The following is a 12,972-nucleotide window of genomic DNA, read 5'->3' as shown; positions in this document are numbered from 1 at the left end:
CTCTTTTTCTCTCTCTCTTTTTTTGATAGTGAGCGTTTTTGCGTTCAGCTGCCACGATGACTAAGAGAGTTACTAATAGATGTGTGAAGATGGCGCACTCAACCGCAGCGTTCGCCTTGTAGCCCTGTGTAGCACCACCGCAGCAAGTTGTGCTGTGTGTAGCACCGTACCCCCACATCTCTCCGCCCAACGCTCGGGCCAAGCGGTTTCACGTCCTGCACGTGACCCCGAAACAGTGGGGCGCAAAGGTGTGTCCGCGCGAGAAAACGGCTTTTTCCGGGCCGTTTGTTTATAAAGGACAAAGAGAGAGTGGGAACCTCTCGTTTTTTCAAATTTCTCGTTTCTGTTTCCTGTCCCTCTGGCCAACCCGCCACCGACGTTGAGCACTAGTTCTTGGAAGTTCTGAGACCCTCCCATTGCGTGTGTTGAAAAGTCCAGGTATCGCATTTCAAAGTTTTATCCATGTCCAGCAAACGTATCTCTAAAGAACTGAACGATCTAGCAAAGTATGTTTCTTCTCTTGTTTGTTTTTGAGATCCCGCCCCCATCCCCTCTAGAAGTGTGATCTTAACAATGTATACTAACGTGAATGTTAAAACTAAAACTCTCGAAAGAGCAATGCAATGAAAGTTGCTCTTCCGGTATGTCTCCTTTTAACCTTTTTTCTTCCCAAAGAGATCCTATCTCGTCGTTTTCGGCAGGCCCTGTAGGGGACGATCTATACCACTGGCAGGCGTCCATCATGGGCCCACCAGACTCCCCATACGCAGGCGGTGTGTTCTTTCTATCCATCCACTTCCCAACCGACTACCCATTCAAACCTCCTAAGATCTCATTCACCACAAAGATATATCACCCAAATATCAACGCCAACGGTAACATCTGTCTAGATATCTTGAAGGATCAGTGGTCTCCAGCGTTGACTCTCTCGAAGGTCCTGTTGTCCATCTGCTCTCTACTGACGGACGCTAACCCTGACGATCCTTTGGTCCCAGAAATTGCACACATTTACAAAACGGACAGATCCAAGTACGAAGCTACAGCGAGAGAATGGACAAAGAAATTCGCTGTTTAATGAGTAGCCACTCTCATCTTAGGACTTCAACGTAGCGCCCTGTTCTCTCTTCCTTTTTTTTTTCTTTTGCAGATAATTTTGTCATTCATGTATAGAGATCTCGTTATACATATATACATATAAAAACATAGATAGATGATATAACAGTTATCTATATCAAAAAAATAAAATAGATTTTGCGAAATCGTATTGCATTCCGCATCTCTTAGCGGGGAAGGGAAAAAACTCCGGACAGTCAAACCAACGAGCTAATGATAAAAGTTTGAAACTGGAAACATAAGTAAACGTACAAATACTTGACAAGATAATATAATTTGTATGCGGCGTAAACAAGAACATCAGACTGTCCCTATACACAATATGTGATCACAACCTACTTCTGCTCTGCAGATGGAAAGTTCTGTCGTACTTTGTGAATAGGGTCTTTTTCACCCTGGCTAATTATTTTAGTAGAGTAGATATGATGTTTTCATGTATGACTTCTTAGACATACTAGTATATAAGTGAATAGTTCGATGGTCTCTCCTGTCTTGTATCAGAGAGGTCAGTTCATTTGTGAGAGCTAGATTTTATGAATGAGAGGAATTTCACGATCGCACAATGTGTCCGTCGATAATGGTGTCGTATCATCCTTGTCGTACTGTTTAAGCATATCTTGAAATCGTATTAATGTTATTTTCTATCATCTAGACTTTTCAGTTTAATGCTTTTGTCATCAGTTCTCCTCTTGGAGCAAACTAAACTATTTAAAAATCTGCTGTAAATAAAAAGTATAAAAAACTTCATAATTTAAAGGCTCATATTCTCGACAAGACCGTATACTACGTTATCGAGATAACAAACAAACGTTTTATGAACCGTCCCAATATTACAAGATTTCTCTGAAAGAACTGGCCTAATCATAGTATCGAAAGATATCTTTTTTCTTGACTGCAATTTTCTTCAATGATTATAACTCGATTTTAAATATGTTTAGAGAACTGATTGAGAACGCAATGTATTAATAAGTATATCATTTCCAAAATTGTACTCCACTGAATATACTCTTTTCTGGTGACCGGTCACTGTTAAAATCCACCTTATGAAGAAAACTGGTAAAAAAAAGTGTTGCACGTCTGTACAAGTTGCTGAAACATGTGTTAATTTGAACAAAAAATCAAAAAGACCTCTTATTAATGTATCCTATAACATATTAAAATCTGACGTGAGGATTACATTTGAATTTCCATGGCTGCAAAAAAAACACTACTCCGCGACGGGGAATTGAACCCCGATCTGGCACGCGACAAGCGCCCATTCTAACCATTAAACTATCGCGGAAAGAGGAAGAAGACAGAGCACTCACACTGGGGGTCGAACCCAGAATCTTCTGATTAGAAGTCAGACGCGTTGCCATTACGCCATGCGAGCTCAGTTTCTTAAAAAGAATTAAAATATAGAAAAAATAAAAAGAGCAGAAAAAGTCATGTGCTTTATTACAAAAAATACAACTTTCTTAGTATAGAACCCCCCGGGGAAAATGGAATCTTGGATGTGGGTAGTAGAAGCTGTAATGGCTTGCATCAAAATGAAATGCAAAATTGAGGGCTCCAGAATGATCTTTTATGGCCGAAAAGGCATTTGAAGGTAGTGCTTTGTATGGTGAAATTTTGGAAAAAAAATGTAAACTAAGAATGCCATCAACCGGCGATGGTAATTACCGTTAACAGCAACGGACATTACGAACTGAAATTAACCGCCTTCAAACCTGAATAGTCGATACTCAACGTCCCAAACAGATTGTTGAGCGATGGTGTCAAAATTCTCGTTGATCAACTATCAACAGACTGATCCACGAAGACTTTTGACGCTCACTGAAAAATTATTCAACGACCATGCATTCGAGGCATATCTAACCCCTCAACAATTGATCGTGTTAGAGTATATACTCTCCATCAAACTCCAAGAAAAGAAGTTTCAAATATGGATAGAATTGATGAATGGGAACGTAGAGTTAAGTGTCGTCAATGTACCTTCTCAAACAGCACTAAGCATTGATCAAGAAACCACCGTAGATGGTGGTATTGTATCGGAGAGGAACAGTTTGCAAGGTTTGAACTTGCCTGACACTGCTAACAGAAATTTGGAAGATGCAAAACAAGAGGCGACACTGGATCCCGACAGTATCGAAGCTGAAGAGGATATGTCACAGCTTGATTTAGATGACTTAAACCAACACATATCTGGGTCTGACTTCATCGGCAACTTGTCGTTAAAAATTCGTTATGTTCTATGGCAATGTGCAGTTGATGTCTTTGGAAAGGACATTGCAGATATTGATGACCTTGGAGAGGGGGAAAGAGGTGAACTGGAGTATATTCTTCCAAATGATGATAGTGACGATTTATTTACCAATGACAAGGTAGAAGAAGGGAAAATAGACTCAACATTGACCAAAACTGTTAATGAGAGCGAGGACGATAACTATGATGACGATGATGACTACGACACTGAAGAAAAGCCGCGGATTGAAGGTTCTGAAAGCGATCAATTGGGAAACATCGAGCTCGACGACGATGTAGAGGTCGAAGTGGGTGAATCTAATAAACTGGTTTTGAAGATGAAAATATCTAAAAACACTTTAAAAAGACTACGATGCAACAATTTTGAGGCGATTATGCACAATTGGACCAAAATATACCACAGTTTTGAGAATGACAGGGAGACCATGTTGAAAAGGTTGAAGCTCGAGAAAAATGATGAGCTTTTAGAACCGCCCCAAAAGAAGCGTTCACACAAAGAGCTGACCGACACAGAGAGCACGCCGAACCATCTATTTGTGGAGATACCGAACAAGCATTCTGACCAAATTGACGGTGAGAACAGCTCACCCTCCAAACAAGGAAATAAGAGGCCCAAGCAGGATGACCAGACTCCATCGGTGAACTTAGGAATTGCCAATTTGTCGCTGAAGCATCTGCTAGGATCAATCCAGGCAAACCGGTCAAAACTAAATATCACTGACTATGAGTTGAAGCATTTGATAACTGATGTGCGGAAGAATAGGTCTAAATGGACTTCCGATGATCGTATCGGTCAAGAAGAGTTGTACGAAGCTTGCGAAAAGGTTGTTCTCGAGTTGAGAAATTATACCGAACACTCTACCCCTTTTCTGAATAAAGTTAGCAAGAGAGAAGCTCCAAACTACCATCAAATCATCAAAAAGTCTATGGACTTAAACACAGTTCTCAAAAAGCTAAAGACCTTCCAATATGAGTCCAAACAAGAGTTTGTTGATGATATTATGTTGATCTGGAAAAACTGTTTAACTTATAACTCAGATCCATCACATTTTTTGCGAGCACACGCAATTGCAATGCAGAAAAAGTCACTGCAGTTAATACCGATGATACCCAATATTACTATTAGAAGTAGGGCCGATGTCGAAAAGGAAATAGCAGATATGGATAAGGACAAAGATTATGAAGACGATGCCGCTGAAGATGAAGAAATAGCTGGCTCAGGTAGAAAGGGGTTGAACATGGGCGCCCATAAGCCTGCAGAAGAGAAGGTTGAAAATATTCCAATGAATGATGATAACCACTCTACAAAAGAAGACGATTCCGCTCTTCCACAAGATAATCATGAGCATGAAGATTCAGATGCAGATGCAGATGCCTACGACAGCCAAACAGAACATTTACAAGAAAAGTCGAATGTGCACTCTGGAAAAGAACCTTTGAATACTGATAATATGACAAACGGAAAACCTGAAACTCTCGAAACTGCCGCGGCAGAACATTCAGGTGATAATGTTGCAGATATTCAAACGAAAGAACAGATGGACAAGGATGTGGACATGAACACAGAAGTGGAGAGCAAACGAGAAGGCGAGACAGAAAAAGAAGAAATCGGAAAGGACGAAGACGAAGATGATGATGATGATGATGATGATGAGGGAGAAGAGGAAGAGGAGGATGATATGGCAGATTCTCAATCCTATTTTATAGAAAAAGACGATACAAGGGATGACATTGAGCTATTACTATGGAAGTCTGCAACTGCGAAAGTGAGGGCAGAGATATGTTTGAGAAGAAGCGGGTTTTTTAAAGAAGGAAAAATAAATAAGCTATCCACAGCGTTACTAAAGAACCCTCAGATGATGAAGCCCTTTGAACAACTTTTTCAGGAATACAAAGAACAGAAAGCTGCTGAGTCCTATAGACAGAAAATAGAGCAAGAATCTGTTATGAAAAACGGTTTTGGCACTGTACTGAAAAATGAGGAAGAAGAGCAAATTGTACCACGTTCTGACGATACCCCGTTTATGGAAAAGATATTCAATGATATTGAGGCCGAGAACTCCATGTTTCTACAGGAATATGATAGTGTGAATGGCCTTCCTGAAATAGCCTATCATGGTATAAATCCGGAAACGGTGGAAAAGGAAGAAAACGATTATGTGGATCATTTACTGGAAACCGGGGAAACACACCAGAGTCCATTTTTAAGGAACAAAAACCGAGGCATGAATCCGAAAATAAATGCCAATATCCAACTGATTCAACAAATAAGACACATATGTCATAAAATATCCCTGATAAGAATGCTACAAAACCCTCAATACCTGAACAACAGTAAAAGTTCTGCTAATTCTACAGCAATCATAAACCACAGGTTTGCCTATCAAGATATTAATGATTCGTTGGACTTAGATCCGGTCTCTCAACTCAATTCACGCGACAATAAGAACAACAGGGAGTTGATCTGGAGGATCATGCATAAGAATGTTTCCAAAATATCCATGACCAACGGGTTTGAAACAACCCAGCCGTCTGCTATAAACATGCTAACTGAAATCGCGGGCGATTATCTGTCTAATTTACTCAGGACTATTAAAGTTCACCAAGAGTCAACAACGCTGAACAAACTGGAGATGCCAGAAATATTGAATCTGACACTTCTAGAAAACGGAATCGCGCGTCCAGACTCATTGTATTCGTATATGGAGGCCGAATTTGTGAAAAAGAGCAAGAAGTTGAACGACGTTAAGACAAAACTTGAAAATTTCCTGAAGGCCCTACTTCGCCCCACTTTGCAAGAACTATCTGAGAGAAACTTTGAAGATGAGAGTGAAAATTTCGTGACTGGTAACTTTGCAAACGAACTAACAGGGGAAGATTTTTTTGGATTTAAAGAGCTGGGCCTTGAAAAGGAATTTGGGGTTTTAAGTTCTTCTGTGCCACTACAACTGTTAACTTCTCACTTTCAAGCTGCTGATGGTGAAAAGGCTGAGCAGGTGAAGAAAATACAGACGGAAGAAGTAGACTCTGTTGCATATTCAAAGATATCGAAAGGCTCGCTGGAGTCAGGGAATTTCTGTGCTGCTCTACTGCCGTTCTTAAGACAAATGTATGAACGGTCCAAGAACTATACACTAAAACCACCCAAAGGATCTACCCAAGAAACGAGCACTCACATTGAGAACCCTGACTTGGAATCGTATATGCTTTTGGAAGACGATGAAATGATTTCCAAAACAAAGGGTTCGAGGTTGAGATTACCACCAACCGGAAAAATTAGCACGGCGTACAAGAAGAGACCGATCAACGATGCCTTCTTTATTCCTGATACTCCTAAAAAATCTGAGCCGGAGGATGGTCCTACACCAGTGGAAGTGAAGCTGGACGAACCCAGTCAAGTTTCCGAAAACTCGTTACTCTTAGGAACACCAACCACTATTCTCAGTCCAACTTAGAATGTTTAATATATATATATAAATCTATTTTCATAACTGGAATTGTGATTTTCTCACACTCACAGCTTGAATTACTATTTTCAAAAGGCTACCGGTAGCCTAGACCAAAACGACCATAGCACTATCATACTCCCACCTTCGTAGATACTGAATTTGTCCTTTCCGGGTGATTGCACTGCACTCTCAAAATTAAAAAAAGAAGAACTATAAAACAGGAAGCCGAATATTTGATGTTTTAAGTGGCACTGGGAAGACTAGTGCAGTGTCAATTGGCAGGAACAGTACATCTCACACCAATAGGGCATATGGATATGTTTAAGCTACCAACTTTTGGTAAGGTGATGGGTTCCCATCCTACTCCTCCAGACATGTCGAATGTTGACCAGAGGCCACGTAATTTAGCTGTCGTTAATTGCCCTAACAATTCCTATGCACTGGCTAATGTGGCAGCTGTGTCACCAAGTGATTTTCCCGACAATATATATCTTGTTGTGGATAACTTATTTGTCTTCACGACCAGGCATTCTAGTGAAGTTGCTCCCGGTACCATTGGATTCAACGGTAATCAACGTTCTTGGGGGGGATGGTCTTTGAACCAGGAAGTTCAATGCAGGGCTTTTGATCTATTTAGATACTCGGGCAAGCAGTCGTATTTGGGTACTCTCGATTTAGAGATTTCCTTCAGGTCCAGAGGCAAAGCGGTCAATACGCCATTCGACCAGGATGAGCTGGCCAACGTGTTTGTCAAGAACTTCGAATCGCAGATTTTCTCTGCCACGCAGTACCTAATCATGGACTTTAAGGGGATGTATTTTGACTTGAAAGTCAGGAGTATCCAAGCTATAGATTTGGGTGATGTAGAAGTCAGCGGAAAAGTTTCTACGGGTATCGAAGCTAAAGGTATATTAACCAAACAAACGCAAATCAATTTCTTCAAAGGTAGGGATGGGCTTGTGAATTTGAAGTCGAGTAACTCGTTGAGACCTAGATCAGACGCAGTGATTAGATCAGATTTTAAATTTGAAGATTTGGGTGTTGGTGGGTTGGACAAGGAGTTTACCAAGATCTTTAGGAGAGCGTTTGCCAGTAGAATTTTTCCACCGGCAGTTATTGAAAAGCTAGGTATTACTCATGTTAAAGGTCTGCTATTATTTGGGCCACCAGGTACGGGTAAGACGTTGATTGCGAGAAAAATTGGTAAGATGCTGAATGCGAAGGAACCCAAAATCGTGAACGGTCCAGAAATCTTGAGTAAGTACGTTGGTTCCTCGGAAGAGAATATTCGTAACCTATTCAAAGATGCTGAAGCAGAGTATAAAGCAAAAGGCGACGATTCCTCTCTCCATATCATCATTTTTGATGAATTGGATTCCGTCTTCAAACAAAGAGGTTCCAGAGGTGACGGTACCGGGGTTGGAGACAACGTTGTCAACCAACTGCTTGCCAAAATGGATGGTGTTGATCAACTGAATAACATTCTGGTAATTGGTATGACTAACCGTAAGGATCTAATTGATAACGCCTTACTACGTCCAGGTAGATTTGAAGTTCAAGTGGAAATCCACCTACCAGATGAAGCAGGTAGGTTGCAAATTTTTGAAATTCAAACGAAAAAGATGAGAGAGAACAACATGATGGACGGTGATGTCAATCTCGCTGAATTAGCTGCCCTGACGAAAAACTTTTCTGGTGCTGAAATCGAAGGTTTAGTGAAAAGTGCTAGTTCCTTTGCCATTAACAAAACGGTTAATATCGGTAAAGGTGCCACCAAGTTGAACCCGAAGGATATCGCAAAATTGAAAGTGACCAGATCTGATTTTCTGAATGCTCTGAAGGAAGTCACACCGGCCTTTGGTATCAGTGAGGAAGACCTAAAGACATGTGTTGAAGGTGGTATGATAGCCTTCTCAGAAAGGGTTAATGGAATTCTGAAGAATGGTGGAAGGTACGTCCGCCAAGTGCGCCAAAGTGAAAAATCGAGATTAGTGTCACTTCTGATTCATGGCCCTCCAGGTTCTGGTAAAACCGCCCTAGCTGCAGCTATTGCCCTTAAATCTGAATTCCCATTCATTAGATTAATTTCGCCAACCGAGATATCCGGTATGTCAGAAAGTGCGAAAATTGCGTACATTGATAACACATTCAGAGACGCGTACAAATCTCCTCTAAACATTTTGGTTATCGATTCCATTGAAACGTTAGTTGACTGGGTGCCTATCGGGCTTCGGTTTTCAAACAACATATTGCAAGTTTTGAAAGTAGCGCTGGGCCATAAGCCTCCTGAGGGTCGTCGTCTGCTGATCATGACAACCACATCTAAGTACTCAGTCCTGCAACAGATGGACATACTAAGCTGTTTTGACAATGAAATTGCTGTTCCAAACATCACCACCCTAGACGAATTCAACAACATCATGATTGAGTCAGAATTTCTGGACGACGCCGGTCGTGTCACCGTCATCAACAGTCTGGCACAACTAGGTGGTAAATTGAACATCGGTATTAAGAAGGTCTTGACAAATATCGAGACTGCTAGACACGATGATGACCCAGTGAACGAAATAATCGAATTAATGACCTAAGCGCCGTGAAGAAACACTCATTTCTTCTGCCCCCCCCACCCTTGTATAGTTAATCAATTAATTGTACTAACACATATTATATATATATTAACCTTTTATAAAATTTGTTTGATCCACAAAGGGAATTCAACCAATATCTGATGTGAGGAAGAGCGCTCAATCTGCTGCTTTCGAGCATCGTACCTGCTGTGGACTCTTCCAACGCCCGGTTGGTCTGACAGGCATATCGCACTTAATTCAAGTTTCCGGGTAAAAACTGAAAAAGAGACAACGAAGAAAAGTGAAAAATTTTCTTGCTTTTAAAGCATCTTGCTCTAATTCATCGATAAGTTTGGCGTAGGAGTCAGCGCTACTCTCTTTAATTTCTCGATCTAAGACAACCAACCTAGCAGTACTGCACTATGGCACCCCCACCGTTCCGTCCGGACAATGCTATCAAAAGGGCTGAAGAGTTGATTTCCGTCGGAAACAACCAGGCCGCGCTACAATCTCTTTATGATTTTGTCACTGCTAGAAGAATTCGTTGGGTCCCACCAACTGCTGTTGAACCAGTCGTATTCAAGTTTCTAGAATTGGGTGTTGACTTGAAAAAGGGCAGACTTATTAAGGACTGTTTGCACCAGTACAAGAAACTGGTTCAAGGTTCCCCTGAGGGTTTAGTTTCCGTCGGTGTTGTAGCCCGTAAATTCATCGATGTCATCGAGACGAAGATTAGCGGCGAACAAGCCAAGGAAGACCAAAAACAGGAGGATGACGATGATTTGGAAGGTGGTGTTACACCTGAAAACCTATTGACCTCGGTGTACCAAGAAGACCAGTCCGTTGGTGGTTTCAACGATGAAAGCATTACTACCTGGATGAGATTTACTTGGGACTCGTACCGTACTGTGTTAGATTTGCTAAGAAACAATTCTCAGCTGGAAATTACTTACTCTGGTGTCGTGAACAGAACCATGCAGTTTTGTTTGAAGCACAACCGTAAGAACGAGTTCAGAAGGTTGGCTGATATGTTGCGTCAGCATTTGGACGCCGCTAACTATCAGCAGAGCAAAAACGGTACCAACATCGTCGATCTAAGTGATGCGGATACTTTGCAACGTTATCTGGACCAACGTTTCCAATTGGTTAACATTTCCGTTAAACTTGAATTATGGCATGAGGCTTTTAGAGCTGTTGAAGATGTTTACCATTTGAAGAAGATGTCTCAGCGTCCTACCAAGACTCCAATTTTGGCGACATACTACCAGAATCTGGCAAAGATGTTCTTCGTTTCTGGTGACCAGGCATTGCACACAGTTGCCTGGAACAAGTTCTTCCAATTGTACAAAACAAATCCTAAGGCAACTGAGGAAAAATTTACCACGTACGCTACCACAATCTTTTTGTCCGCTCTAGCCATCAAACTGGATGTTTTGCCATCTGTAGGTTACGATCCACAGCTGCGTCTATACCGTTTGCTTGAGATCGAATCTAAACCTGTTAGACAGAATATTATCGACAGTCTACGGGAGGATGAATATTACGCTAAAATTGACGAGGATGTTAAAGAGTTGTACAGACTTGTCGAGTGTGAGTTTTCTGTCGATACAATCAAGTCCGACTTGGCTAAGGTGCTACCAAAATTGACTGCCAAGCCCTTCTTCGCTCAGTACTCTGACCAAATCAGAGATGTCATCGTGAGAAAAGTATTTGTTGCCGCATCTACCAAATCTCAAATTGCCAACATTGACGAATTATACGCTTTGGCTGCCTTACCAGAACCAATGAACTTGTCTCATTGGGATACCGAAAAGGCACTTTTGCAAGCTGCCGTCGAGGATTACGTTTCCTTTACCATCGATCACGAGACAAACACTGTGAACTTCGTTGCAGACCCATTGGAATCCTTTGTTGAGGAGTCTATTTCCGAAGGGGAAGAGGAAGAGGAAGAAGAAGAGGACGAGGAAACTGCCAAGAACGATAAAGAAGGCGAAGAGGGCGAAGGACAGGCCGAACCTGTTGTTATTGTCACTCGTAACTCTTACATCCGCAACAAGCTTTCTCAACTATCTGAAGTGTTACACGAAGTCGAATCTTTCCAATCTGGATCTTACATGGAGAAGGTTAAACTTGCTCGTGAAAACTTGATTGAGCAGACTAAAAACGCGATCGAAACGACAAAGAGGAATGCTGAAGAGCGTGCCAAGAAATCTCAAGAACAAAAGCAGAAATACATGGAAGAAAACGCCTTGTCCAGTGAACAACAGGCTGAGGAGAAGCGTCTGCGTATCTTGGAGGAAAGGACTGCCAGGGAAGCTAAGCTTGCAGAAGAGAACCGTTTGCGTATGGTTGAAAAGAAGAAGCGTGAATTGCAAACTTTGAAACAGAACGTCGCAAAGACTTTGATCGAGGAAGTTAACGCTAAGGGCCATGTTTACATTGACCCGGCTGAGGCTACTCGGGTCGACCTAAAGGACTTGAGGCAAATGATTGTCGCCCAATTATCCAAAGACAAAGCTGAACTAGACGAGCGTATGACTGCTGCATTGAAGAAATTGGACTACACTGAAAGAGCCTTGAGAAAGGTTGAGTTGCCAATGTTGAAGAAGGAGGCTGACACTATGAAGGAGGCTGACTTGGCTAAGTATAACGCTATGAAGGCTAAGATTATCGAAAGTGCCAAGCAAGAACACGAAGCCAAATTGGAGGAACGTTCTCGTCTAGTTTCTGTCTACGATGACTATAAGTCGTTGAAGGAGAGACTGTTGGCAGAGAAGGAGGCTGAAATCGGCGAGGCCCGTAGGGTCCAAATGGCCAAGTTCGAGGAAGCCAAGGCTGCCCGGATTGCCGAAGTTCGTGAGAAGCGTTACAAGGAGGCAGTTGCCAAACGTCAACAGGAACTTATTGAGGAGCAAAGGAAGGACCGTATGGCTAGACAAGAGGAGGTTGCGCGCAAACAGAGGGAGATTGAGGCTGAACTAGAAAGGAAGTCTTCTCAAAACAAGACCGCCGCTCGTATCCCAGTGGCCAGCTCTATTGTTCACAAAACCAACACTGACTTGGACGAAGTTGCTCGCAAGCAAAGAGAGATCGAGGAGCAAATCGAGAAGAGATCCGCGATGTCTAGAGCCCCCGCGCGCGAATCTGCCACGCGTGCACCAGCCACGCGTGCGCCACTTGTCAAGAAGACTCAAGCTGAATTCGACGAAATTGCTCGTAAACAAAGAGAGATGGAAGCTGCCATTGAAGCGAGACTTTCTGGTGCGAAACCCTCTGCGCCAACTCCTACCCCACCAAGCTCTGCGTCTGGTCCACCAAGTGGTGCCCCTCAGAAGTTGTCGTTTGCTGAGAAGATGAGATTAAGAAGACAACAGGAACAACAGAAGTAGTGATGAGAGACATCAACATATTGCATCTCACGCCAGAAGTCTAGATATGTAAAATAGTAAATAAATACACGAGATTTCTTCTAAGAAACCAAAAAAAAAAAAATGAAGATACACATTATAAAAACTTGTATACATGATAACTAATAATAATATTGTAGAAGACACCCACGGACTTCCTTAAGAAAAAACAAAACAAATAAAAACAGTTTA

General features: G+C 41.9%; 4 protein-coding genes and 2 non-coding genes across 6 annotated transcripts; 4 read left to right on the top strand and 2 right to left on the bottom strand.

Annotated features, from left to right (window-relative positions):
- Positions 1 to 589: 589 nt before the first annotated feature.
- On the top strand, positions 590 to 1,075 carry UBC4 (E2 ubiquitin-conjugating protein UBC4; the record flags this gene model as incomplete). The annotated part of the gene is made up of 1 exon (XM_022610244.1): positions 590 to 1,075. One exon carries the CDS (start codon positions 590 to 592, stop codon positions 1,073 to 1,075), a length of 486 nt encoding a protein of 161 aa, XP_022466559.1.
- A 1,248-nt stretch (positions 1,076 to 2,323) lies between these two features.
- On the bottom strand, positions 2,324 to 2,395 carry KNAG0Jtrna1D. The gene has a single exon. It is a non-coding gene; the product is annotated as a tRNA-Asp (tRNA).
- An 18-nt stretch (positions 2,396 to 2,413) lies between these two features.
- On the bottom strand, positions 2,414 to 2,485 carry KNAG0Jtrna2R. The gene has a single exon. It is a non-coding gene; the product is annotated as a tRNA-Arg (tRNA).
- Positions 2,486 to 2,864: 379 nt separating this feature from the next.
- Positions 2,865 to 6,812, top strand: SPT7 (SAGA histone acetyltransferase complex subunit SPT7; the record flags this gene model as incomplete). The annotated part of the gene is made up of 1 exon (XM_022610243.1): positions 2,865 to 6,812. The coding sequence occupies one exon, from the start codon at positions 2,865 to 2,867 to the stop codon at positions 6,810 to 6,812; it is 3,948 nt and encodes a 1,315-aa protein (XP_022466558.1).
- Positions 6,813 to 7,117: 305 nt separating this feature from the next.
- On the top strand, positions 7,118 to 9,394 carry SEC18 (AAA family ATPase SEC18; the record flags this gene model as incomplete). Its single annotated transcript, XM_022610242.1, has 1 exon — positions 7,118 to 9,394. One exon carries the CDS (start codon positions 7,118 to 7,120, stop codon positions 9,392 to 9,394), a length of 2,277 nt encoding a protein of 758 aa, XP_022466557.1.
- A 401-nt stretch (positions 9,395 to 9,795) lies between these two features.
- On the top strand, positions 9,796 to 12,762 carry RPG1 (translation initiation factor eIF3 core subunit a; the record flags this gene model as incomplete). The annotated part of the gene is made up of 1 exon (XM_022610240.1): positions 9,796 to 12,762. The coding sequence occupies one exon, from the start codon at positions 9,796 to 9,798 to the stop codon at positions 12,760 to 12,762; it is 2,967 nt and encodes a 988-aa protein (XP_022466556.1).
- Positions 12,763 to 12,972: the final 210 nt, after the last annotated feature.

The sequence above is a fragment of the Huiozyma naganishii genome, chromosome 10 (genome assembly GCF_000348985.1).
Source record: "Huiozyma naganishii CBS 8797 chromosome 10, complete genome".
Lineage (NCBI taxonomy): Eukaryota > Fungi > Ascomycota > Saccharomycetes > Saccharomycetales > Saccharomycetaceae > Huiozyma > Huiozyma naganishii.
This window is presented reverse-complemented; position numbering and strand designations above follow the sequence as displayed.